The sequence below is a fragment of the Megalobrama amblycephala genome, linkage group LG13 (genome assembly GCF_018812025.1).
Source record: "Megalobrama amblycephala isolate DHTTF-2021 linkage group LG13, ASM1881202v1, whole genome shotgun sequence".
In the NCBI taxonomy this organism is placed as follows: Eukaryota; Metazoa; Chordata; class Actinopteri; order Cypriniformes; family Xenocyprididae; genus Megalobrama; species Megalobrama amblycephala.
The window spans coordinates 32434968-32461842 of record NC_063056.1 but is presented as its reverse complement, the minus strand read 5'-3'; the positions used below and the strand labels follow the sequence as shown (position 1 = coordinate 32461842).

Genomic DNA, 26875 nt, shown 5'->3' with positions numbered 1-26875 from the left:
TATTAACTCACTGAAGGATTTTTTTAAATAATTTAAATTTATTTAGTGAACAGAATAGAACTTACAGATTATTTAATAGACATTTTACATAAAATTAGTTCTTACGTTAAACAGTTTGAATTAGGGCTGTCAAACGATTAATTGCGATTAATCGCATACAAAATAAACATTTGAATTTGCCTAATATATGTGGGTGAACTGTGTGTAATTATTATGTATATATAAATACAAACACGTTCATGTATATATTTGAGAAATATTTACAAGTATATGCATTTATTTATATTTTCTATCATTTATATTATAAAAATATTGTGTACTTAACATATTTCTTTTAAATATATACATTAATTTGTGTGTATTTATATATACATATTAATTACACACAGTTTACCCACATATATTAGGCAAACTCAAACTTTTTTGTATGTGATTAATCGCGATTAATCGTTTCATAGCCTAGTTTGAATCTAATTAGGTTAGGACTGTTAGGTATGGAAGCTTGTAAAAAAAAAGAAAAGAAAGGTAATTGTGACTTTTTATCACACAATTCTGACTTTTTTCCTCAGAATTGCGTGATATAAAGTCAGAATTGTGAGATATTAAGTTGTAATCCTAACTTTTTTTCTTGCAATTGCGAGTTTTTATCACGCAGTTCTGACTTTATATGTCACAGTTCTGACTTTTTTTCTCAGAATTTTGAGATATAAACACAATTGTGAGTTATAAAGTCAGAATTTCGTGATATAAACTTGCAACTGCATCTTATATTTCTCAGAATTGTGTTTATATCTCACAATTCTGACTATAACTCTCAATTCTGACTTTATATCACGCAATTCTGACTGTATAACTTGCAATTCTGACTTTATAACTGGCAATTGTGTTTATATCTCGCAATTGCAAGAAGAAAAAGTCAGAATTGTGAGATAAAAGTTCGCAATCACCTTTTTTATTTTTTATTTCAAGGTGAAAACAAGCTTCCATAGTTAGACTAAGTTTGATGGCTCCTGTTATTGAAAAAACTAAATACATAAATATTAGGATTTAACAAATATGTTTAAAAATATCAAGATATAATAATTTCATTTTTCATTAGTCTGTTATTCTTCTGTTCTGTTATCATATTCCTGTTCAACAGTTCATTCACCACTCACACATTTCACACGCTTTTAATTTCTCTTTTGATTTTTCTGTTTCATGGCTTTTGTTTATATGCACTCGTTCTTTGTGGACAGGCTCATGTCTTTTGCTGGAGTGACAGTGAGTTTAGATTTGAGTTGTTGTTTGTTGTTGTTTCTTCTCTGTCGTTTTGTCGTTTACTCACCCCATCATTCCTCCGTGTTTCTGTCTGAATGAAAGCTAACAGTGTTTATCTGCCGTGCTGTGTTGTTATAAACCTCGTCATATACCCTGTTTTATGGATTTGATTTGTATGAATGCCTTTAACATACAGCCTCCGTGGAGAGAACGAGTCATGAATTTTTATCTAAATCTTTTTTCTAGTTCCTGTCTCTATCTGTCTTTATTCCAGATTGATTTTGTCATGCGGTCAACCGGACAAAACAAACAAAATTCTAAATCAAACATAAATATGAATCATGATCCAGATTAATTTTGCTTTGTCCAGATGATTGCAGGTCAGTGTTGTCTGCTAGTTGCCATGGCAACAGATTAAACATTCTGTTCCTCTGACAGGCATCACAACTACTAACATCATCATCGGGGCCATCGCTGGCTCTATCCTGGTCCTTGCACTGATTCTAGGCATTTCTGCATGGGGATACAAGTGAGTCACATGACTACAGATGTCGCACTAGCTGAAAACATTATTAAACTTTGCCTAAAGTGACAGTCCATCCAATAATGAAAATTGTATCATCATGTACTCACCCTCATGTTGTTCCAGACTTGAATTTCTTTCTCTGAAGAGCATCTCATAAAGAGATATTCATAAATTTTCTCTGTTGTGCTCCACGGAAGAGAAAAAGTCATACATACAGTTTTGGAATTGATATGACATTTTTGAGTGAACTGTCCCTTTAAATTGCCATTTTATATATAGATTTGTTATTTTATTATGATTTTCTCTTGACTTTTATTTAGTTAATTATTTTTCTCCCCATGAAGGAGCTACAGACAGCGTCAGTATGTTGAATCTGAAGTACACAGAAGATTCTGTCGGTTTGTTCAGCTTTCTCTTCATTTTATGAGTGCGCTTTTATGTGTTGTGTAAAGGAAAGTTTTGAATTATTTCTAAGGCTATTATTAATGCTCATATATAAGGATTTGAACAAGCATATTACCCTAAGTATTACATTGTGGCAAAAGTTTGGGTAGGTAAGATTTTTAATATTTTTGAAAGAAGTCTCTTATGCTCACCAAGGCTGCATTTATTTGATCAGAAATACAGTACAAATAGTAATATTGTCTGTTTTCTATTTAAATATTTTTTAAAATGTAATTTATTCCCATGACGCAAAGCTGAATTTTCAGCATCATTACTCCAGACTTCAGTGTCACATGATCCTTCAGAAATCATTCTAATATGCTGATTTTATGCTCAAGAAACATTTCTTATTATTATCAATGTTGAAAACATTGCTTAATATTTTGTGGAAACTGATGCATTGTTTTTTCAGGATTCTTTGTTGAATATAAACATTAGAAACTTTTGTAAGATTATAAATGTTTTTACTGTCTCTTTTGATCAATTTAATGCATCCTTGCTGAATAAAAGTTTTAATTTCTTTCAACAAAAACCTTACTGACACCAAACTTTTGAACGGTAGTGTATATATTTTTCTAAGGGATCAGATTTTGCTGGTGGATGATATTCCCAGCCCAGTTTTCAGATCAATCCTTTTTCTGTTTGTCAGTCAAATGCCTCCGGGTGATTACGTGAAGAAGCCTGGAGACGCGGATTCTCTCTACAGTGACATGCCGCAGGGCGTGAGCTCAAACTCTGGAAGCAGCTCCAAGAAGAGGTCTGCTTACCTGTCTCACCTCCAGATCAACACCTGCTCTTTCACCCCCTCTATCCCCTCCATCAGCCAAAACATCTCTCTGTTCGGCTTCAGGTGTGCTTCATCTCCATCTTCATCTTCATCGCTTTGCCTGCTCTGCTAAAAAATAGTGAAAGTTTACTTTGAGAGCTCAAAAAACTTGGAGTTTTCAATTGTTTAATTTAAGTATCAACTTTGTCTCAGATGCTTCTGTGAAAATACTTTTGAGACATTTGACATAAATGAGCAAAATTGGTGACAGAGAGCAGTGCTTCCCACAGGTTTGAAATATACTTGCGGTGGTAGCCGGGGGAAAATCCTCCTATTACCCACGACACAAAAATGGTCTACTACATGTGACAAACAAATAATGTGATTTTTAACAGTATTTTTATTTATTGAAATTAATTTTAATTGCATGGCATATTACATTTATTTACATACTAATATTATGCATTATTATGCACTGTAAATTATGCAAAATTACAGCATTTAAATGGTTCACCTTTTCCTATGTTCTCCTTGCTGTCATATAGTGTCTCTCTGTGAATGGGACACAGATTTTACTAGTAAAATTTATAAAATGAATAATATATGTGTCAAATAATGTTCTTAGTCTTTTCTTCCTGTGGGGGAGACTACAATAATTTACTATGAATTAAATGGAAATCAAATTAAATACAATTTATTGTGTAACCAAAATACCAATAATGCCCAAAAGAAAAAGAAAAACTTAGCGTGTGACTTTTAATTATAAACAAGCCCGAAATACACCGGGACTCTTATTTTGAAATGTCTGTACTATTGCAGGCTGATCCTTCAGATTCTTACAATTGTCTAAAACATTTTATATAAAGGCCATGAAGTAGACTTTGTAATAATTCATCAACTTGTGTTCATTAGCAATCGCTTGGCATAAATCTGCGCTTTTCACTGATTCAGAATCACTTTGAAGCAGTCTGAAGCGCTGTTACGCGAGCCTGTGGAAGTGTAGAACGCGCAACAGCGCCCCCTTGTGACTTTGCAAAATGCAGCGCCCGTGGGAATGTCAGCGGGAGTAAACAGTTCTGACGCACACATAACGAGCAGGTACGAAACGACTAGTTTATCGATCGCGGATGGTTTTATTATCTTGCGCGGATATAAAAGTATAAGAGGATAAAAATAATAAAAGCAAAAATGTGCCTCCAAATATACTTGGGCAGCCGTTATTATACGTGGGCGGCCCACCCAAGTAAAGTCTATGTGTGGGAAGCACTGGAGGGTCTTAAAGCTTAGAGCTCAGATAGTCTTAAAAAATTGACGAGTAATGTCTGAGTACAAAACTTTCGATTGCAGTCTTTAGGTATCTGTAAATCTGAACACAGTCTGAGACATTGTGATCTCTTCTGAAACTCTAGAGGAGACACATGTGAGATTAGTGGGGCATTTTCCTTAGGAGAAACGTCTCAGAGCCAAAGTCACCATTTACTCTGAATTTAGTCTCATTACTGTCTAGGAGATACAACTGAGATATTAAAGAAATCTCATAAAGAAAGAAAGAAAAGAAAGAAAATTGTTTTTCTTTTTAAAGGACCTCTTCAGAATTAAAATTTCCTAATAATTTACTCACCCCCATGTCATCCAAGATGTTTGTCTTTCTTTATTCAGTCGAAAAGAAATTAAGGTTTTTGAGGAAAACGTTCCAGGATTTTTCTCCATATAGTGGACTTCAGTGGGGTCCAAACTGCAGTTTTTAAATGCAGCCTCAAAGGGCTCTACACAATCCCAGACAAGGAATAAGGGTCTTATCTAGCGAAATGTTCAGTCATTTTCTAAAAAAAAAAAAAAAAAATGTATATACTAACCACAAATGCTCATCTTGCACTGCTCTGCGATCCGGCACACATTGTGTAATCACATTGGAAAGGTCACGCATGATGTAGCCGGGAATACCACAGTAGGGTGAAAAGCTTATTTTCAACTCCAATTTCAAAATCGTCAAACATCATTGTTTTAACTTTTTTTTGTAAAGGGCGTTTGACCTAGTCTTTGCACATTCGCTTTGTAGACACTGGATTCGTACTTTCACGTACATCACGTGTGACCTTTACAACGTGATAACGTAATGCGTGGCACATTGCAGAGCTAGTGCAAGATGAGCATTTTTGGTTAAAAAGTATATAAATTTTTATTTAAAAAAAAAAAAAAATGACAGCTTTGCTAGACAAGACCCTTATTCCTCAGCTGGGATCGTGTAAAGTCCTATGAAGCTCCACTGAAACTGCAATTTGGACCTTCAAGCCGGTAAACCCCAGTGAAGTCCACTATATGGGGAAAAATCCTGGAATGTTTTCCTCAAAAACCTTAAAGGTGATAGAGAGGATTTTTTCGTTGACTGAGAATCCAAAGACTGTTACTGAGTTTTTGAAATGAGCGCATGCGTAAGAACAACCCCCCTCCTTCACAGCTCACTTCAAAGGAACGCCTCCCAAAACTAGAACACAAAGTATTGGAACACGAGTGTTTACCACCGGCATTCGCTGTGTCGTGTTTTTTGGATTCATTATGTCGGACTCACCGCAGGTAACTCATAATCTGCAGTTGTTACTCCTGTCTCCTGACAAAAACATTGCATGCGGCGCCTGTGGAGTGTGGAAAGTTACTGGAGCGCGCAGCCGCGCTCGTCTCTCACAAGGAACGTCACGGCAGTGATTGACAAGCCAGAGGGCCAATCGTTTACGTGATGATCGCGTAAACGATTGGCTGATCTTTTTAAGGCCCTACCTCGTGCACAGATGATGTATATTAATATTATTACTTTCAGTGCACCTAATAAATAGTCTTTTATCAGTTAGTAAAGACAGTTTCAAGTAATATTGCAAAAATGTATAAAACAAAACATCCTCTTTAGCACCTTTAATTTCTTTCCGACTGAAGATAGAAAGATATAAACATCTTGGATGGCATGGGGGTGAGTAAATTATCAGAAAATTTTAATTCTGAAGTGAACTAATCCTTTAAGGGGCAATTCATGCTTTTGACAATATTAATAGTAATAATAATAGTAATTAATAACTTTGACTATTAATTAGAATCACTATATTATTAAAAGTATTAAATAATTCCTGTTTTATTTGGCACAGACTTTAAGATTAAGCATGCAGTCCCTTCTACAAGATGCCATTTTAGTCAAGACTTGCTGGTTTTTATTGCTTCCTTGATGACTTCTCCACTGCAGATTTGTGTTGTTGTCTCAAAATGCTGTAACTGTCTGTTTGTCTCTTTCTTGGCTATTGTTAAAGTCCTATCAGGCTCTAGTACCATTAATACTGAGGCTGTAAGTAAGTCAGTGTCTTCATGGTGTCCCATCTCCATGATCTCATGCTCATCTCAGTGTGTTTGTTCTGCTCATCACAGTGATATGGATCACACCTGCTTCACAGTATATTTTGATCTCTGCAACGATTTACAAATGCTGTATTTAAAAAAGAATACTGCAGTTGTTATAATTTAGTTAAGAACTTTAAGGAAGTACATGATGTCAATAAAAACTGAAATTGAGGACTCATGGAAAACCTATAAAATGATTATAAATTGCAGCAGTATTTTTAATGAAAGCTTGTTTTGCATTGTTGCTTAATATATTGCTAAATTTTCCATGTTAGAAGTTAGTGCAGCACAATCACCCCGCATTCACTTAATTGTGATATTGTGATAAAAGAAAGCTAATTAATCTAATCTTTCTATCTTTAATAACAGTGATTTTAATATTTTATCCAATATATTAAGACATGATAGGCACATTAAAATGTACTGCTAAGTAGGAATGAGCCATGTGACGTCTCTCAGCCATTTGTTTTCCTCATACAGAACCTCTGTAATTGCATTTAATGAACTTAAAAGAGAATTTCTCTGTTCTTTGGTCTGAAGATCCAATGGTCTCTCTCACTCTTGGAGTGAAAGAATCCCAGATGCCAAGCACATCTCTGACGTCTGTGAAAACGGACGACCCAGGAGCAACTCATGGCAAGGTAACACATCCATAAATGCATCAGCTCTAAATGACAGAGCTTGCATCAGATTAATCTCAGCATTCATATCACATGTTCATCTCCTCTGTCACTACAGGAAACATCACAGGTACCCGCAAGAAGCTCAAGGGAAAGAAGTTTCGTCCTCGCTCCAACTCCACAGAGTAAGAGATTCAGTGTTGCCATAGTTCTTTACCATACAATGAGTGATGTGGAAACGCAGGGTGGATGTTGGACTTTGCACGGAGTCTTAAACTCTATGCCATGTATCAGTACTGCAGTGTGTCCAAGTTAAATCGTCGAAACTTTGTTCTGTGTGTTTGGAGTAATTGCTGGTTTGTTCTGGTTTTGGGTGTGCATTGATGTGTGCATTGGTTTAATATCTGGAACGAACAGCACGCTGAAACAGACCTGCACGTCTTCATCTGTATGAACACAATATACACTCAGATTCTGATTTCAGCTTGACGCTTGTTTCTGCACTTGAACTCTCCTTTTCAAACGCATGCGACAAACTGACCACAACTAAAACAAAGAACAACATTCAGCTGACCTACACAAATACAACTACTTCATTTTGTAATATTCATTCAAGTCTCAAGCAAGACATATTCAAAAATGCATTAGCAAGCGGCATCGCACTTCTGCGATGTGCTTTAACGTTGCATAGCTTGATGGTTGTGGAAAAGTTCTTCTGCAAAATTTAAAGGAATAGTTCACTCAAAAAATAAACATTCTGTCATCATTTACTCGCCCTCATGTTGCTCCAAACCTGAATGACTTTCTGTCTTTCTGTCTAATATGCTTATGTGGTGTTCAAGTACATATTATCAATATTGAAAAGAGTTGTGCTGCTTAATATTTTTGTGGAAACAGTGATACATTTTTGTCAGGATTCTTTGATGGACAGAAAGACCAAAAGAACAGCATTTTATGTTGTCTGTTTTTGTAATTTTAGAAGTTTACCAGCTCCTTTCCCCATTCAGTTTCATTGAATGGAAAGGAACATTTTGCTTTGTGTTCCGCTAAAGAAATAAAGTCATATAGGTTTGCAATGACATGAGGATGAGTAAATGAAGACACATTTTAAATTTTTCTGTGAACTCAATTTGATGCTGATGTTACAGCAGCTGTGTTTTGTAGAGTCTTCATTTTGTTCTGTCCAGCACCAGCCATAAAGCGAAAAAGCTTGATGATATCTGTGTAGGTGCTGTAGTCTGAGCTGCTGTCTGATCTCTCACCTGCATCTTGGACCGTAAAGAATGTCAGTGCTGCTGCTGTCTTTTACCAACTTCCTTCTTTCTCCTCTTTCTCCTACCTCTCCCGTTCTTTCTCTTCTCCCCCCACCCTTCCCTTTCTCTCTCTCTCTCTCTCTTTTCACCATCGCTCCTTCCCCATCCTCCTCCTGCAGGTATTTAACCCCATGCGTCAAATCAGAGTATTATGTAACTAAATGGGTAGAAGATGTGAATAAAAACACTGAAGGACCTTTTATTAGGTACAATAACATCAGACTGCATTATATCTGTCCCCTATCCATCAGTTTCCCTCCTCAGTTGTTTGTTTCCCTGACCAAGTATCATTTTTCAGAGATGAGAGCTGAGCGTTAGGGTTTGAAGAGCATTCGCTGGCAGATCCTCTCAAAACCGAACATTCATTTCAATGTATTTGTTTCTTTTTGATCTTCTAAACGTGTATTATTCCATTCCAACGTGTCATAAACAGCTACAAATGTAACTGCAATGTCACTTTTTTTTTTTTAAGTGCATGAGCATTTCTGCAATTTCAAGGATTAACATCCAGAGTTTTGTAATCATGAATCTTAAATGTTTGTCATTAGAAATCTTCCAATCATACATCATAATATAACTGGCCACTTGTCTTTAAAGGAGACGGAAGGCATTTGTTATTCAGTAGATCATTTGATGTAAACATCAATAACCATGAGATGCAAATATCCAGGAATGCCTCTCATATGATCATCTCACAAAACCAAGATCAGATTTCACCCCAAAATCACCAGAAATAATTATTCACATATTTTTTAGGCCCATTAAGGTTTTTGTTGCATTGTGACATTATTCAAACATTATAAATACAAATAACATTAAATCCAAAATTCCCATTACTGTAATTCAAATAAATTATTAAATGAAATACTATATTTTTTATTGTAAAGCAGTTATACACATTTTTGTACTACCTTTAATCTATTCTCATTTAAACAAAAATACTACAGTAGTTATTTCACTGTAATACAATTAAAAATTACTATTAATTAGAATCACCAATTAGTTATAATTACAAAACTATTTTTAAAAAGGTCAAATGTCCTAAGACTTTGGGAGTGGCATGTGTGGGAAAAATGAACTTAAAGGGATAGGTTACCCAAAAATGAAAATTATCCCCTGATTTACTCACCCTCAAGCCATCCTAGGTGTATATGACTATCTTTTTTCAGACAAACACAATCGGAGATATATTTAAAAATATGCTGGCTCTTCCAAGCTTTATAATTGGTAGTGAACGGGGGGCATGTTTTGAAGCCCCCCCCAAAAATGCATCATAAAGGGGGTTAATAAAGTTTGAAATATGGATATTTTTTCTTACAAAAACCCATTGTTTCCCTTCAGAAGGCCTTTATTAACCACTTAGAGTCATTTGAATTATATTTACGATGGATGGATGCATTTATTTTGGGCTTCAAAACATGCCCCCTTTCACTACCATTATAAGGCTTGGTAGAGTCAGAATATTTTTAAATATATCTCCAATTGTGTTTATCTGAAAGAAGATCACCATATACACCTAGGATGGCTTGAGGGTGAGTAAATCATGGGCTAATTTTCATTTTTAGGTGAACTGTCCTTTTAAATGGGTATATTTCCTTTTAGATATAGCTATAACTATGTAATTATTTTACTCAACCTAATTTTTTTCTTTTGATTTTGGACTGAAATGTAACTAGGATGTGTTTTCGTGAGATTCACTCAAGTGCTCAGTGTCGGTTGTTGTATTTGTGCATCTGTGTGTGTACATCAAAAGACCAAACCAGCCTCATTGACTGTAGTTAAAGCTCTTGTGTTTGTATGATTTTTCGTATTGTATTCCTCTTTCACTGTTCTGTCGCTCTCACACTCAGTGCCCCCTCTCTGCATGCCAGCTGCTGCTTAATGTGTGTCGCTTTTGCACTCTATGATGTCATCCACGTATGGCTGCCATATTCTCTGTGATGATAATCACTTGTGTCTGTCCTGATCACCTCATCACGTCCGCCATGTTTGTAAGCCCACATGACGCCGGGTATGTTTGTTCGTTAAACATCCCAAAAGCACTACATTGTGCTTGCAGTATCTGCCCAGCTTCAGTCTCCAGTAAGAGCCAGTGGGTATTTTTGTGGCAAGGACTGATGAAGTTAGTGATTTTGGATGATGGCTTGCCTTGGAAACACTCCCTCTGACCTCTTCAAGGGGTCAAAGGTGACCGCTCCATGTCTGTTCTGGATCTTGACGCTGTTATCCAGTTCACACACTTCAAGACTAATGTCACATCTCTCTGATAACACAGGACACTCTCACCGGCCAAATCACCCACCTCTTCAACGGGCTCCATCGCCTCCAGCCGGAGATACCCCTACCCCATGCCTCCCCTTCCGGATGAAGAGAGGAAGGCGAACAGACAGAGTGCCAGGGTAAGACTTGCCATACGTCAGCCTCTTTTTATCATTCAGCACATTTCAGGTATTCCGGATCAAAATATTTAGACAATTCCCTCAGAATTATGATTTAGCACACTACATTTTCTACACTATAATGTGGGAGAGCAGCTACAGGAGCATATGCATGAAATTTAGAGCTTTTACAATGGTCTGTCCACTGATCATATGAAGCACTTAGTAGCAAGTAAACTAAATTCACAAAAACGTTGTAAGAAAGAAGTTAAGAAATGTCTTTGGAACATTCTTACAAAAAACTTCTGAGAATTCATCTTAAGTACAATTCTTGGAAAGTTCTCAAATATTTTCTTAAAGTGATAGTTCACCCAAAAGTGGAAATTATCCCATGATTTACTCAACCTCAAGCCATCCTATGTGTATATGATTTCTTTCAGACGAACACAATCTGAGATATATTTAAAATGTCTTCCAAGCCTTATAATTGTAGTTAAAGGGGGGCCAGACTTTAAAGCACAAAAAAACATTCATCCATCATAAAAGTAATCCATACGGCTCCAGGGGGTTCATATGGGCTTTCTTTGTAAGAAAAATATACATTTTTATAACTTTATAAATCAAAATACTGAACAAGCCGCATACTGCACAAGCCGACTTGCACCACAAGAGTAACCTCCCACGTAGAAGGCAACATTCTCAGGACCTTACGCAACGTTCCCTAAAAGTTCTGAAAAGGTGACGAAAATTCCAAACCTTTACAGAACATTCAGGACGTTCCTAAAACGTCCTATTTTGGTAATGAAAGTTCTGCAGTTCAAGGTTCCTTATATGACTTTAGGGGGACGTTCCATTTTGGTTCATTTTATGGTCAAAAAAGAACGTTACAACGAGGATATTTGGGACATTAACAGAACACTCCCACATGGTCCTCTGTTGGTCATTTACATCAGTGGTGACACTAAACAAAAATCTTTTTTGTGACTTTAGTAGCTTGTTTTGTGATGCTCAGAGTTAATCTGTTTATCTGAAAATTTTGTCACCATTGTTGAGGATCATACGCAGAATCTTGTGTGAATCTACATGATGCTGTCGGAATAATTTCTGCATAAGGATAAAAACTTTCAAAATGTCAAAGCAGGACAGGAATTTATGCACTATCATAGGACTACAACAACATGAAAAAAACCCACAATATTCAGAGGTCAGTGAATAAGGCCACTTTATGATGATATATTCATCAACAATGACCAACCAAATCCATTTGATCAGATTTTTTTGTCTCACAATTTTTTTTTGTAACAAATGTGCTTTGGAAACAACAATTGGAAAAAAAAATTGTCAAAATCTCAAGGGTCAGGAGTCCAACTAAAGTAAGCGCTTACCTCCATAACGGTGACATTTATAAATTTTGATAAAACATCAATATCTCATTAAGAATATTTGTATGAAAGAAACAAAGTGGTTTGTAATAAGTGAAGATGCTGAGATCTAGAGAGATCTGTTAGAGTTTAATGTTCTTTTTCTGTTATCTGAGTTTTGTGAGGTTACCATTGTGCTGGAGAGTAACGCCTGTGCTTCAGTCAGTGATGATCCAGAAAAACTGATGTCATCTAATGACTTACTTCAAGGGATTTGCATTTTAAAGAGAAGGTTTTGTAATATTAATCCAGGAATTACCTGTAAAGAGCTTTTTCTGTAAGACATTAAAGAAAAGTTGTTTGAACAGCTACTTTTGTTAGTCAATTTAGCTCTAATTTTCAATTCAATTTTTTTGACAAGGGCAGTAGGAACGTTCTGAGCACATTTCCAAATAAAATATGGTTCCCTAAACGTTCAAAGAACGTCTTGAATGTTCTGTGAAGGTCCACTAAATAATGTCTCCCAAACCTTAAAAGAACTCTACATCGTGACTGTGAACGTACTGGGAATGTTACTAGACAACGTCCTTAACACCAGTGGGGAAGTTCTGAGAATGTTCCGGGAATGTAACATTTCTAGCGGGGCTGTGACGCAATGACATAGGATGTAGAAGTAGCGTAAGCCTCAAGCTCCTCTTCTATTATATAGAAATCCTCTGACATTTGTCTTTAAAAATTCACATTTTAGACTTCCAATTCATGACCGGGGTTTTGTTTTGCTCTATCCTCTGCGCTTCCACGTTCATCATTGCGTCATGCAAATCGAGGCATATGACCGTCTGCCGGAAGCTACCCAGCTAGAAATTTTACGCTCCTGGAACATTCTCAGAACTTCCCCACTGGTGTTAAGGACATTGTCTAGTAACATTCCAAGTACATTCACAGACAGTCACGATGTAGAGTTCTTTTAAGGTTTGGGGGACGTTATTTGGTGGACCTTCACAGAACATTCAAGATGTTCTCTGAATGTTTAGGGCAGTGGTTCCCAAACCTGTCCTGGAGGACCCCCAGCCCTGCACATTTTGCATGTCTCCCTATTTCTGACACACCCATTTCAGGTCTTGCTGTGTCTACTAATGAGCACATGAGTTGAATCAGGTGTGATAGATAAGGGAGACATACAAAATGTGCAGGGCTGGGGGTCCTCCAGGACAGGTTTGGGAACCACTGGTTTAGGGAACCATGTTTTTTTGGAAATGTTCTCAGAACGTCCCTGTTGCACTTGTCAAAAAAATTCATTGAAAATTAGAGCTAAATTGACTAACAAAAGTGGCTGTTCAAACAAAAACAACTTTTTCTTAAATGTCATACAGAAAAAAAAACCTTTTCTTTAAAATGCAAATCTTTTGCAGTAAGTCATTAGCTGAGAACAGCACATGCATGAGCTAATGTAATTGCTGTATCACTGCATCAGTGACCACAGTTACTGCAGCCTTTAAATAAAGCAACATGCAGCAGAACGTCAGTGTTTCTGGATCATCACTGACTGAAGCACAGGCGTTACTCTCCAGCACAATGATAACCTCACAAAACTCAGATAACAGAAACAGAACATTAAACTCTAACAGATCTCTCTAGATCTCAGCATCTTCACTTATTACAAACCACTTCTTTCATACAAATCTTCTTACTGAGGGTGTTGATGTTTTATCAAAATTTATAAACGTCACCATTACGGAGGTAAGCGCTTGCTTTAGTTGGGCTCCTGACCCTTGAGGTTTTGACTTTAACCATCTGTTATAACTGTGTGTTTCTAAAGCAGATTTGTTACAAAAAAAAATTGTGAGAAAAAAAATCTGATTAAATGGATTTGGTTGGTCATTGTTGATGAATATGTCATCATACAGTGGCCTTATTCACTGATCTCTGAATATTGTGGTTTTTTTTCATGTTGTTGTAGTCCTATGATAGTGCATAAATTCCTGTCCTCCTTTGACATTTTGAAAGTTTTTATCCTTATGCAGAAATTATTCCGACAGCATCATGTAGATTCACACAAGATTCTGCGTATGATCCTCAACAATGGTGACAAAATTTTCAGATAAACAGATTAACTCTGAGCGTCACAAAACAAGCTACTAAAGTCACAAAAAAGATTTTAGTTTATTGTCACCATTGTTGAGGTTCATACGCTGATTCATGATGTCTGTGTGAGTCTAAAAGACAAAACTCTGTCAGTATAATGAATTTAAAAAAAAAAAAAAAAAAAAAAAAAAACTAACTATTGATTAATGCCAAACTAGCAGTTAATACACTCAGAGTTTAGTCTCTAGAGAGGATCAGTGAATCAAGATGATGATTGAATCACCATCACTAAATAACCAATTCATCTGATTAAAAATTAACGGAGGTGAGTGTTTGCTTTAGTTTGATTTCAAACTTTATTATTTTCTATAAAACACCCATGTAGAAGGCGACGTTCTCAGGACCTTGCACAATGTTGCCTAAAAGTTCTCTAAAGGTGACAAAAATTCTGAACCTTTATAGAACATTTGGGACATTCCTAAAACATCCTCTTTTGGTAATGAAAGTGCTGCAGTTCAAGGTTCCTTATATGATTTTAAGGGGACATTCCATTTTGGTTAATTTTATATTCACATAAGAACATTACAATGAGGATATTTGGGACATTAACTGAACGTTCCCACATGGTCCTCTATTGGTCATTTAATAACGTTCCTGATATGAGTTTAGGGGGACGTTCTATTTTGGTTATTTTATGGTCGTGCGAGAACGTTACAAAAAGGACATTTGAGAAGTTAACAGAACGTCCTATAGTAATATTCCCCTAAACATTCCCAGAACGTCCTGAATGTTCCCTGAAGGTCCACCAAATAATGTTCCCCAAACCTTAAAAGATCTCCACATCGTGACCGTCTCTGAACGTTCTGGGAACGTTACTAGACAACGTCCTTAACACCAGTGGACGTTCTGAGAATGTTCTGGGAACGTAAAATTTCTGGCGGGGTAACCTGTCACCTGGTAACATTCCCAGAACGTTCAGAGACGGTCACGATGTGGAGTTCTTTTAAGGGTTGGTAGACGTTATTTGGTGGACCTTCAGGGAACATTCAGGACTCTTCGCTTCAGAAGGCCTTTATGTGGCCCCCCCTTCACTATCATTATAAAGCTTGGAAGAGCAGGGATATTTTTAATATATTTCCGATTGTGTCATATACATCTAGGATTGCTTAAGGGTGAGTAAATCATGGGATCATTTTAATTTTTGGGTAAACTAACCCTTTAAGATCATCTTTTTTTTCTTTGGCCAAAAATGACAGGTTTTGGTGTTATCTGATTGTATAGTGGTTCTAGCCGAAGACTCGCTGATAAAAAACACCTCAAAGGCCGTCTTTTTGCACTGCCTGCTGATTACCGTAATAATCATAATAAGCGAGCACACTTTTTTCATAGTGACTGGCTTGACAGGAGTTCAGAGGCCGGATTCACGAAAATCTTCTTAAGAAAGAAGTTATGAAAATGAATGTAAGAACGTATTTTTTTCTTAAGAAGAAAATGACAGGGTTTGGTGTTATCTGAGTGTATAGCGTTTCTTGCCGAAGACTGATCAACTCAGTGAAAACACTTCAAAGGCCGTCTTTTTGCACTGCCCGCAGTTTGCTAGAATAATCATAATAAGCATGCACACTATTTTCATCGCTACTGGCTCGACTGGAGTTCAGCAGTCTGAGTTGCGTTTTTTAATGCTCTTTGTATTTTAAATAGTTATTTTTAATGTGCCTTTACATTTATTAAGTGTACATCTGCTAAAAGTTGTGTATAACAAATTGAATTTGTTCTGAAAAGTAGATGAATAGCTGTTTTATTAAATAACATGAGTCATATTTACTAGCATGTGTTCATTTTTCAGCTGTGGGAAACGTCAATATAAAAGAACTCCTCGAAACTGGTCTGCAAAACTCCGTAAGGATTTTCCTCTGCTTTTGTATGAATGAGAAAATGAAACCAGTAAGAAAATAAGGAATTCAAATGGAGAAACAAGGGACTAGTGAATGGAAGAGTTGGGCGTGGTCTCCTCCGATGTCTGTTCAGCATTTGTGGCATGGAGCCGTCTTACCCTGGATGTTGAGGTGTGCGGCATCAGATTCCCATTCCCGCTGTCATTCGTAAAAAGGACTCAGGAACACGATTTCATCACGACACAAACCCAGAATGGCAGCCGTGCTGAGCAGATACAGAGACAACAGCAGCCACTCGTGCCCTCATTAAACCCCGCCCCCTCTCGTGACCCCACACACAGCCTGGCCCGCCTCCAAACACAAGCTGTCTTGTGATTGGTGCCCTTGTTGCCCGGGTGCAAGAAGCTCATGCAGGAGCAGGAAGTTAACCATTGTTTTGAACGCACGCTGTCACTGTAGAACCTACTGCTGTATGCATGAGAAAACATGTTTATCGATTCCTTGTAGTGTAACGATGTACAAATGTTTTAAGATCTTTCACTCAAGGGTGCCGCATGTATCGAAGGACAGCTCTGTAGGCTGGTAAGATTCAATCACGTCTCAAATGTCCCCCCATGCCCGCATCACCAGAACATCATCCGGCCCCGTTCATACGGTCACCTTTTCTCAGAGAATTTTGTACATATGTCATATAATTCAGAGTGAAATGTGAGATTGTAGTATTTTTCGCTTTTAATGTTTGGTTGTGGAGAGCGTGGCGGAACTTTTCTTCTGCTTTAGTGTGTCAGTCCTGTGATCGTCTTCCTAAATTTACAGAATCCATCTCAAGCCTAGCGCACGCTACAAGACAGAAGTGCCATTTCATGTTTTCTCCATCCGTCCCGGATTGAGCAGCACATGGCAGTCACCGACGTTCTTGTAATGTGCACACTTCTACTTCAGATAGAGTAGTTGAAGGTGCTATTAAAAATGTTGTGATGAAACGGAAATAGCAACAGAGTTTTTGTTCTGCATTTTGACCATAGACTAAAAAAAGATGGACGACGCACATTCACTCTCTGCCATTATAAAAAAGTGAAGCCGCCAATGACCGAATATGGTGCTGACATCTTGAAACCCGAGTCTGAGCAGTAGTGAGCATGAAGTGGAGCCGTGGTGTCAAGGCCACGCCCACACTCCCGCAGAATCAGTTAGTACAGTTTACTGCAGAACAACTCATTATGTCGGTGTGAAATAAAGTTATGGAAATGTAGAAATTAAAATTGAAGCTCCAATCTCCTCCCGGAAATCCTCATGACGTCAAACCACCGTTTTTATAGCATCAAATGTATAACTAACCAAGCTTATTTAAAAAACGAACACTTGAATTTACATCAGTGTGATTAAAAACTACCAAAAATGACAGAAACTTTGGATCTTTGGAAACAAATCATTCGAAGTGTAATTTGATTGTTTAGTTTGTCTCACGTCCCATTTGATTACATGGAGAGGGCGGGGTTTATGAGCTATACTGCATCCAGCCACCTGGGGGCGATCGAAATGTTTTGGCTTCACTTTTCAGGACTTGATTTTGACATACAGTCAAACCAAAATTTATTCAGACACCTTGAACATTTCATTCATTATTACAGTTTATTCACTATAGTTTAATTTATCTTAATTATGTCAGTTAACACTTAAGCAAAACATGGTTAGGTCAAAGTGTCTGAATAATTTTTGTTTCCAAATGTTTATCAATTTTACTGGTAGTCCACTGTATGAAGAATTTTTGGGTAAAATATGTCACAGTTTACTTTATTTAGCTATCCTCACTTACATAAATGAACTATAGTGTCCTGCACTAACTAGTAAAAATATATCAAAAATATCTGAATAATTTTTGGTTTGACTGTATATCCGAGTGTAATAGATTACAGAAATAGAAAAGAACTATAGGATGGGAACTTCTATCAATCAGTTTTTGATAGGATCTGAATGTGAGGTTGCACTTAATAGAGTTCCTCAGGGATGACGTGTTTTTGTAGGCAAAACCTGGAAGTGAGTTAGCATTTTAGGACTTCCGGTTCCATTGCCCCGAAGTCTATGGGTTTTTTGAATGGGTTTTTGCTAAATCGCCTGAAATAAGGTCTGTGGTTAACAAAGCCTCTAAATATTTTCAGGTTTTGATCTATGACATAAAACACACCATTTATAACCCTTTTGTGATTTTTTTTTAAACCTTTATTGTGTCTTAAAAACGGCAGTTGCTAACAAGATGCTAAAAGGGACTACTTCCTTTGGTGGGGACTTTAGACATCATCATGACAAACAGGACATTTGGACAGCATTTCTCATGAAAAAGTGGACAAGTATTCATACACAGCGCAGATCATAATCAGCTAGCATGTTTTTAAATAAAGTTGTTTTTTAAATAAAGTTTGAGGAAGCTTGGTGTTGGTGACGTTGATCCGCGACCATGCTGTAGTCCGTATATAGCCTACTGTTAGCTTTTTAAATCTGACGACTTTATTTAGGCTTCAAAATGTAAATTTTCATAGAAATCTTGATAGACAAAACATGTAAGTGTCATAACCCTTTGTTAAACACAGAGCTTATTTTTTGCGATTTTCCAAAAGTCTGTGGGAAAAAATGCATAGGCTTTCGATCGAGGGAACCCGTGCGCCGCTAACTTCCGGGTTGGCCTACAAAAACACGTCATCTCTGAGGTACCCCTTAATCGCCTACGTCACTGTGACGTCACCGCTCTAACTGGAGGCAAAACATAAGGAAGAACTAATAGCAGGCGCGCTAAAAGTTTGAGGTTTTGACTTTAAAATGTCGCCTTGTTGTGTTTTTGGCTACCAGAATAGAAGGAACAGCACTTTTGGTTCAAAACTAAAGTTTTACCAGATCGCGGCAGACATTTCTTCATAGAAATCAAGAAGACAATTGAGGTTGAATGCAATACGCCGTACAGACTGGACTGAGACTATCATAAATAATGCTCGTGTTTGCAGTGCACACTTCATATCAGGTAAAATAATCGATGCATATGTAATGGTGTGTTGGTTTTATCAGTACAAATCAGCAAGTTTCTGTTTTATCGGTGAAAAGTCGCCAACCTTCAGCGCACTAGCTAGCATAAATGTTAAACAAACATACAGCGAGATGTGTGTGCCATCCTTTGAATGGTCTCTTAAAATAATCCACATTGCTAGCCATAATCATAGTTAGCCCAGCGTTAGGTTACATTAGACAATAAGCCTTAAAAAAATTCCCCGAACCACCCGAAAGTAATTCATACGTTGTCTTGGAAATATCCAAAACTTAATTTAATTTACAAAAATAGTTGTCACGGTCCCGCAGAGTCTGTGACAGTACATATTCGGACAGTTCTGAACCTTCTTCTGCATCCATGTTTAATAAATCCCTCCTAAAACATGCTAGCTTACGCTTGTCAACATTGTGTCCAGCGCCTCTTTTTGCCTCCAGCTAAGCCCCGCCCACCAGGAAACGTTGCAATGTTTACAAACTTTTAAGGGGTCTATAGTAAGAAAGGGGTGGGGTTTAAGCAGACTAAATGATTGGGAAAGTCTGGCTTACGTCACCAGAGAAAAGCTTTCAAAGATCGAAGTCAAAAATAATTTATAAATTGGGGAATGTTCACAATAAGATCAACAACGTACATTTAGAAAATAGAAAGGGAGAATTTACATTTCAAGATGACTTAAAATCAGCGTTAATGTCGCTGTTCTGCGTGAGTTTGTAACATGGTCGATTAGTTGTAAAGTGCTAGCAGAACAACACGAGAGAAAATGAAATGTGCAAAGGACCACGAGCTTCTGTTTTGTAATGCGCAAGAGGCCTTAGTTTGGTGTTTCAATTGAGTTGATTCTCCCTCATGTTCACAACCGAATGTAATCTTTCATTTCCTCATCGTCATCATCTCATGTTATATATAATTCTCTCTTAAGCGTAAGGAATGTGATTTCAGCTGATTGTTTTGGGTACGTGTTTTTTTGTGATACATGCTGCGTTCATAAAAACGACAGATTGCGTATCCACCTTATTTTTTATGAAATAGCAAAATTAAAACTTGAACTTGAATATGCCAACAGAGAAGGCGTCCGGTTAAGTTATTTGAACAAAAATAGCCCAGCTAACAAAAATATGTTCTAAGAACATTTTATGTTCCCATTGAGTTATGAAAACATTATTTTTCAGTGCAAATAGTTCTCAGTTATCTGCACATTTAGTTATTCCTCTAACGTTAGTTATTTACCCGATGATGATACAGCGTCTCGCGCGTTCATAAAAATTTGCTTACTTCCGTGTGGATTTTCTTTTTAATTAAATGCTTAAAAATAAAAAAATAAGGTGGATAAAACGAACGTAAGAATTGAATTCGAATTCAGAACCACAGGTGAAATAAATGGCTGATGTGCTTTACAGAAGTGACTGAACTAATATTCTCAACAAAAAAAAAAAAAAACCTGGAGATGTGTGAATGTAAGGCTAAACATATTTCCTTTGATGAATTAATGAGATTTAGTGAGGCATCAATGTTGAGATTTTTTAAAACACATTCTCCCTGAATAACATTTATGTAAACTAGCTGTTATGAACCCATAATCACAGTTTTCTGATTTTTGGTAGATGTTTGATTACAGCATGACACTTCACACTGCAGTATCCCTCTGGTCACGTGACCATTCGGCCTTGATCGATTGCCTATTTCTGGTCAGTATTGTATTAGTAATGGCAGTTTTCATCTGTACATAGTCTGCTGTGCGGTCGACCTGTCGGCACTGATTTTTGCACTCTGCCTGTAATCCACGAATAACACCGCCATGATGCATATGAAGTATTTTTAAGGAAAATTTGTAAAGTCTTTCCCTTCCCCAGTATTACTACATGTACATATTTAACCCCAACAACGATTAAGTGCTTTAGAATGATTAATGCCGCAATAGGTTTCTGTGCAAACTAAGGTTTTATTTCATTTCAGGTCGCCTTTGTACTTCTTGTGGGACGATCGTCCTGTTTCTGTGTGTTTGTATTTGCAGTTTACGTGCAAAATTACATTATATGCCATCAGGAGACTAAACCCACACAAAGAAGATTCAGCTGACAATAATTCAATGTAGTTCCTTTTCGTTTATAATAACCATCCGAAGCAATACTCTGCTCACTGTGACCCTGACCCGTCAGAAACAAATGCACATTCGTACTGGAATGAAACGTGTCGGTCTGATGCCAATCGTCAGATTAATCAATTGATCAGGCATCTCAGGGCATTGATCCCTGATTGAAGGACACAACCAAAATGTCAATGAATGTATTTAAGGAAATTCATATTTACACATAAACGGACCACACCCACACACATACTGAAATCCAGTACAGCATTAACTGGAAATTATTTTTGTTTTGCAGCTGAAATTTACATCTTTTTCTAGTCAGCCGTTGTCACAGCCTGCCGTTTCTCTTCTCGTGTCTGACCTTGTACACAGTGTTGGTGTTCATAGATTCTTCATGGCTATTTTCTTTCATTTTGTGCTGTACATAGACTGATAAATAAAACGATAAAAGCTCATTTTTTTCATACAGTATCCATTCAGTATTGTAATATATTTAAGATAAAATTAAAACTTTCATTCAAATCATGTCTCCTGTGTTGTGTACAAAACAAAACAAAAAATCTTGTGTACAGTTTAATACCCCTTAAGTTTTAGTACCTCAAAAGAAGAAATTCAGCGTACAGTTAAACCAATGAATGATATTAGCAAAAAAGGGAAAATAATATCAGGTTGTTTTATATTATTGATGTTGCCATCATTTTATAAAAGCAATAAATCATGAGAGGTTAAAGTGATTCATTCTTTGAAAGTATGCTAAAAAGTTGTATCAAAACATACACATATGGCATTTATTACACCAGCAGACAGACATCAGGTCAGTAACAGCTACAAAAGATCAACATGTTTTAAAATTGAAATGTTAAAAATGCTAATTACTCATTTTCATTAGTGCTTTAAGAGAAAGATGAACAATAACAAACATGATTTGACATTATGACAGGCATGTTTACAGCACAGTCCTGAATTCATCGAAGATGAAACTTGGCACATGAGCCTCTGCCACCTGAAAAAGGAGAGAAATCTTTTCCTCAGGATTTTTGTTGTGGAATATTTGTGTCTATAAAGAAAATGAATACAGCATCTCATGGCAATATTTCCTACCTTTCTGGGCAGTTTAGTGTAACGCACATAGTCCTCCAGAAACATTAACGCTCCGACTACATCTGAAGGCATGTCTGGGATCTTCTGACTGTAGGGAACAGACGCTGTTAGACATTTCTGTTGCCATCATGCAGAAAAGTACAGAATTGATTTAAAAAAGCTTTTCCCCCCCTTCAAAACCAAAATAATAATTTATACCTTGCTTTAAATGAATATCAAGATTGTTTTCATGACAATTTAAGCATATTTTTAAAACCATAATGTAAGCAAAAGTTAATTACTGTAATGCAAAAAAGAAATTAGTCAAGTATTTATGCATCAATGCAGTATTTGTTGTACTGTTTTTAAGAAGATTAAATGATTAATTAATTACATTATAAATGTACTATATTTTGTATTATTTTACACTATGTATTTATATTCATTTTTACTATCTATATATTTGTATTTATTATATTTGTATTGTTTTACTCTATATAACTAGCCCAGTTGAGCATATTTTTAAGACCATAATGCAAAAAAACTAATTCTCATTACTGTAATACAAAAAAAATGTCACAGTAATTTTAAGCTTTATTAGTAAATCTTATATTTATACATCAATGTAGCATTTGTTGTTCAGCCTTTATATATATATACACTGTTGACCCTTCCCTTACCGAACCTGTCCCTAACCTTACCCATATCCCACTCAAATTGTTTTGGTATAACACAAATAGTACATTGTACTTATTTTTTGATGCAAGTACATAGTAGATAAAGACACCTAATATAAAGTGTGACCAAAAAATCTTAAGAGTCCTAAAATAGTCTATTTCATTTAATGCAAAATATAATTTCTTATTTTTCTGGACATGCTCTCGTGTGATTCACCCTCCTATCGTAACACAGTGAAGTAAGGTACCTGGTGCACTGCTCCATTATGGAGCGAATAAACTGTCCAATCAGAGCCAGGAACTGTTCTGTGTATCTGGAGTGAAACTGTTTGAGCAGCGTCAGGAGACCCAGGACCAGAGGAGCCCAATCCACTGGATCTGCTGCCTTCCTACACGTCATCCCTGTGAAAGCAGCACAAATACAATGAATACTTTTTACTTGATCAAAAGTGAAAGTAAAGAAATAATTTCAAATGCTGTTCCTTTGAACTTTCTATTAATCAATTAATCATTAAAAAAAAATGTATCACAGTTTCCACAAAAATATTAAGCAGCACAAATGTTTTCAACATGGATAATAGGAAATATTTATTGAGCACCAAATCAGCATATTAGAATGATTTCTGAAGGATCATGTGACACTGAAGACTGGAGTAATGATGCTGAAAATTCAGCTTTGCATCACAGGAATTAATGACATTTTAAAATATGTTCAAATATGTTCAAACAGTTGTGTTAAAATAATAAAAAATAATAAAAAAAAGCAGCTTTGGTGAGCATAATAGACTTCTTTCAAAAACATAAAAGAATCTCACTGACCCCAAACTTTTCAACAATAACTAACATGAAAAATCAGTTACAGACCTTGGGTTTTATTGTACTGCAGTTTTGGCAGCTGCGCGATGAGGAACAGGAAGTTCACAATGGGAAAATAAGGCAGACGCTTCGTCGTGATGTAGATCTGGAAGTAGCAAATTAATAAATACAACAAAATGTGGTTGATGTTAACAGGTCTTCACATCAGGTACGGAAGCACTGAAATTTGGGCCATTTTTTGTTTCAAAAAAGAAAATAGGTCAAAAAATAATACACAAACTATCTGATAAAATAATCACTTACATGGCAAAATGAATATTTCACATATACACGACTCACTTTGTTTAGTGGGTTGTGGATTCCGGCCGCCTCCAGATAGGCAGTGATGTCGTAGAGCAGGGTGTTGTCGTCTTTGGGATACGGCAGCGATGGATCCTGGTAATGTGCTTCAATATCGGACAGCAGAGACCTGAAAATGATCATCAATGAGGGAGAAGGTGAAACTAATCCAAGTACCAAGAAATAAAGAAGGAAGAAACATCATTCCCAACCCACTTGTTCAGATTATCCAGAGCCGCAGCGAGGTGTTTAGAGTCAAACTTGCAGGAGTAATTCAATTCGTTGGCGATCTGCTGCCTCAAGATCTGCATCTGACCCACCTGTGAAAGAATCAGTCGTTTTCAGCTTGAATATGCAAATAGACATATTGGACGGAAAACAAATGTTCAAAAAGAAAGCAACACCTTCATGATGGCTTCCAGATAAGCTGCCCAAATCTTCTGGGTTTTGGCCACAGCGTTGGCGTAGACTTTGCTTGCGTTTGCTGAATATTGATGCAGAAAGACAAAAAATATCAAGAACATTATTGTGGGAATAAGTGTCAAACGTATGGTAGTGCATCAAACACACATACCCACAATCCCTTTGACAGGATTGACAGCGGTCAGCAGAGCTTTAAAGACGTCAACCACTGCTTTGTCCTTCAGGATGTTCCTCTGAAGGACTGTCAGGAAATTCTGCAAAGATTATTATTTAAATTACATTTACTGTGATGAGGGGATTTCATGGTGTTCAATAAATATTTGCACAGACATTGATTTACTTCGATTTACAAATGATTTTGTGATTCAGTTATGATTGCTATGATTCAGTTCCTTAAGGCCCCGATATACTTCAAGCGAAATTGAAGAACAAACTGGTGTGACGTAATTTCAAACAAAATTTGGCCAAAACGAAGCTTGTTTGGTGTTCGAAACAGCTTTTTGACACTATTTTTTCAATTCAATACCCATTTATTTGTATAGCGCTTTTCACAATACATATCGTTTTAAAGCAGCTTTACAGAGAATGCATAATTTAGAGTAATCTGTTATCAGAGGTGACTGTGTCCAAATTATGTTATTTCAGAAATGTACATATACAAACAGCGCAGTTAGCTAACAATGTATTAATTTAAGGCAGAAACAATGAGCTCATGGAAGTAATTAATACATGTTAATGATTAGGATATATAGCAAAATTTGAAATGGTGCATGTTGATCCAGAGTCTTCGCAATACACCTTGAAATTGGAATTTTTTATGCAATTCGACTTTGATTCTTTCGTAACGGTTCATAATTTTTCATTAATGTAACTAGAAGGGGGAAAAAAACAATCAATTTATTGCATTTCAATAGAAATTGAACACAAGTTTCACCTGCAGCTCCTTCACGATCATGAAACACAAGAGTCTGTCGAGTCCGTTCAGGCCGAAGGTTCCCAGCGTGTCTTGAATCTCAGAGAAGAGTCGGTTGTTGGTCACTTCCTGATGCGTCTTCAAATCGTACCAGGTGTTCAGCTGGTCAATGTAACACGTCATTCTGAGAGGAATAAAGACGAGGAACATGACATTTCTCCAGACTTTTGGCATTCGGCCGTCAAATCTTCAAAGGTTTTGCACTGACTTACTTTGGATCTGTGATCCTCAGGATTTCCCTGCAAAGACGTCCAATAAACGTGGCGGATTCATCAACAGACGGATACTTAGGAATGGGAATGTGGGTGGACTGATAGACGCTTTGCCAGTCTTGTATCTGAAAAGAACCTCTTTAAAATCAACACTAGCAGTATGAACTACCAATGGACAGCAAAATCTGAGGTTTAACAGAAGCTCAATGTGAATAAGAAGCTACAAAGACCTTCGTCCTGAGGAAACTGTTACACTCCTGCTCTACGTTGTAGTTGATGATGCGAGACACTTCCTCCTGCCAGATCTTCAGTCCGTAGATGCTCACGTAATCCTGAATGTATTCAAATGAGCGATAAAACCCATCCATGGTGGCAGCCATTTCCTTCAGCTTTGGCATCAGCTCACTGGACTGAAAGAGAAGGAATATGATGTTGTAAAAGACACATGGGAGTCCTGAAATACGGACAGAAATCAAATCATTCAGCAGGGTGAGATGAAGGTTTGCTCACTTTGGCTTTGGGGTTGAAGATGAGGCCTTTGTGCAGAGCGTAAGCAACACGTTTGACAAGTTCTTTCCTGATCCCGTCCTCCAGAAGCTGCTTCGGATCCACCTGAAACAGATTTGTTTTCACGGTTTCTGAGCTCTCATGACATTAAAATGTGTAATACTCCATAAACATAGAAATGAGGTTAGTTAAAACATTATTGTCAGCATGACATCAAAATCCACCCTTTTTACAGTACTTTCTTAATGCAAATTTCTGGTCTGCATCAGTGAAAAAGGAAACCGCCTGTCTTTGTGATCTATCAAAAATGATCAAAGTGTAACATTCAGAGAATCTTTAGAGTACCTTGATAATGCCGACAAGTGTGGTCTTCATCATCAGAATACCTTCGGTGAAGACTGAGATGGCATGAGTGAGTTTAGCTACCTGTCAAATGAAGAAGGGCAGTGAGTTACTTCATTGCATATATTATTTATAAATAATTACACAAAATAAATCTATACAAGAAGAACCTGTTGATTGAAACATAATCTTAGAATGTGAATGCAAACACTTCTAGCTACAAAAACACTTCTAGCAAGCTAGTTATAAATAGTAAAATAATACAAAATATAATAAATATATGGAGTAAATAATACAAAATAATAAATAAATACACACATATATACACACATACATATATATATACACATACATATA

At 36.7% G+C, this 26875-nt stretch overlaps 2 protein-coding genes across 7 annotated transcripts in view; one reads left to right on the top strand and one right to left on the bottom strand.

The window, feature by feature from the left end:
- The window catches only part of adam22 (ADAM metallopeptidase domain 22), a 74569-nt gene extending 57557 nt beyond the window's left edge, over nucleotides 1–17012 (top strand). Inside the window, exons 25-32 of one of the 4 annotated variants that reach the window (XM_048152395.1) lie at nucleotides 1699–1789; nucleotides 2131–2184; nucleotides 2880–3080; nucleotides 6918–7018; nucleotides 7116–7182; nucleotides 8430–8516; nucleotides 10586–10709; nucleotides 15981–17012. In XM_048152395.1, coding sequence (XP_048008352.1) covers nucleotides 1699–1789; nucleotides 2131–2184; nucleotides 2880–3080; nucleotides 6918–7018; nucleotides 7116–7182; nucleotides 8430–8516; nucleotides 10586–10709; nucleotides 15981–16001 — 746 coding nt within the window. In that variant the 3' untranslated portion in view covers nucleotides 16002–17012. The remainder of the gene's footprint in view (nucleotides 1–1698; nucleotides 1790–2130; nucleotides 2185–2879; nucleotides 3081–6917; nucleotides 7019–7115; nucleotides 7183–8429; nucleotides 8517–10585; nucleotides 10710–15980) is intronic. The other 3 variants (XM_048152398.1, XM_048152396.1, XM_048152399.1) reach the window with 3 other exon arrangements.
- Nucleotides 17013–21818: 4806 nt separating this feature from the next.
- Nucleotides 21819–26875, bottom strand: part of washc5 (WASH complex subunit 5) — a 15936-nt gene continuing 10879 nt past the window's right edge. For all 3 annotated transcript variants that reach the window (XM_048153048.1, XM_048153050.1, XM_048153049.1), the window contains exons 17-29: nucleotides 26522–26602; nucleotides 26180–26281; nucleotides 25900–26079; nucleotides 25670–25794; nucleotides 25419–25581; nucleotides 24636–24738; nucleotides 24466–24545; nucleotides 24278–24381; nucleotides 24062–24191; nucleotides 23771–23867; nucleotides 23155–23308; nucleotides 22251–22338; nucleotides 21819–22152 (exon numbers count right to left, since the gene is read on the bottom strand). In XM_048153048.1, coding sequence (XP_048009005.1) covers nucleotides 22096–22152; nucleotides 22251–22338; nucleotides 23155–23308; nucleotides 23771–23867; nucleotides 24062–24191; nucleotides 24278–24381; nucleotides 24466–24545; nucleotides 24636–24738; nucleotides 25419–25581; nucleotides 25670–25794; nucleotides 25900–26079; nucleotides 26180–26281; nucleotides 26522–26602 — 1464 coding nt within the window. In that variant the 3' untranslated portion in view covers nucleotides 21819–22095. The remainder of the gene's footprint in view (nucleotides 22153–22250; nucleotides 22339–23154; nucleotides 23309–23770; nucleotides 23868–24061; nucleotides 24192–24277; nucleotides 24382–24465; nucleotides 24546–24635; nucleotides 24739–25418; nucleotides 25582–25669; nucleotides 25795–25899; nucleotides 26080–26179; nucleotides 26282–26521; nucleotides 26603–26875) is intronic.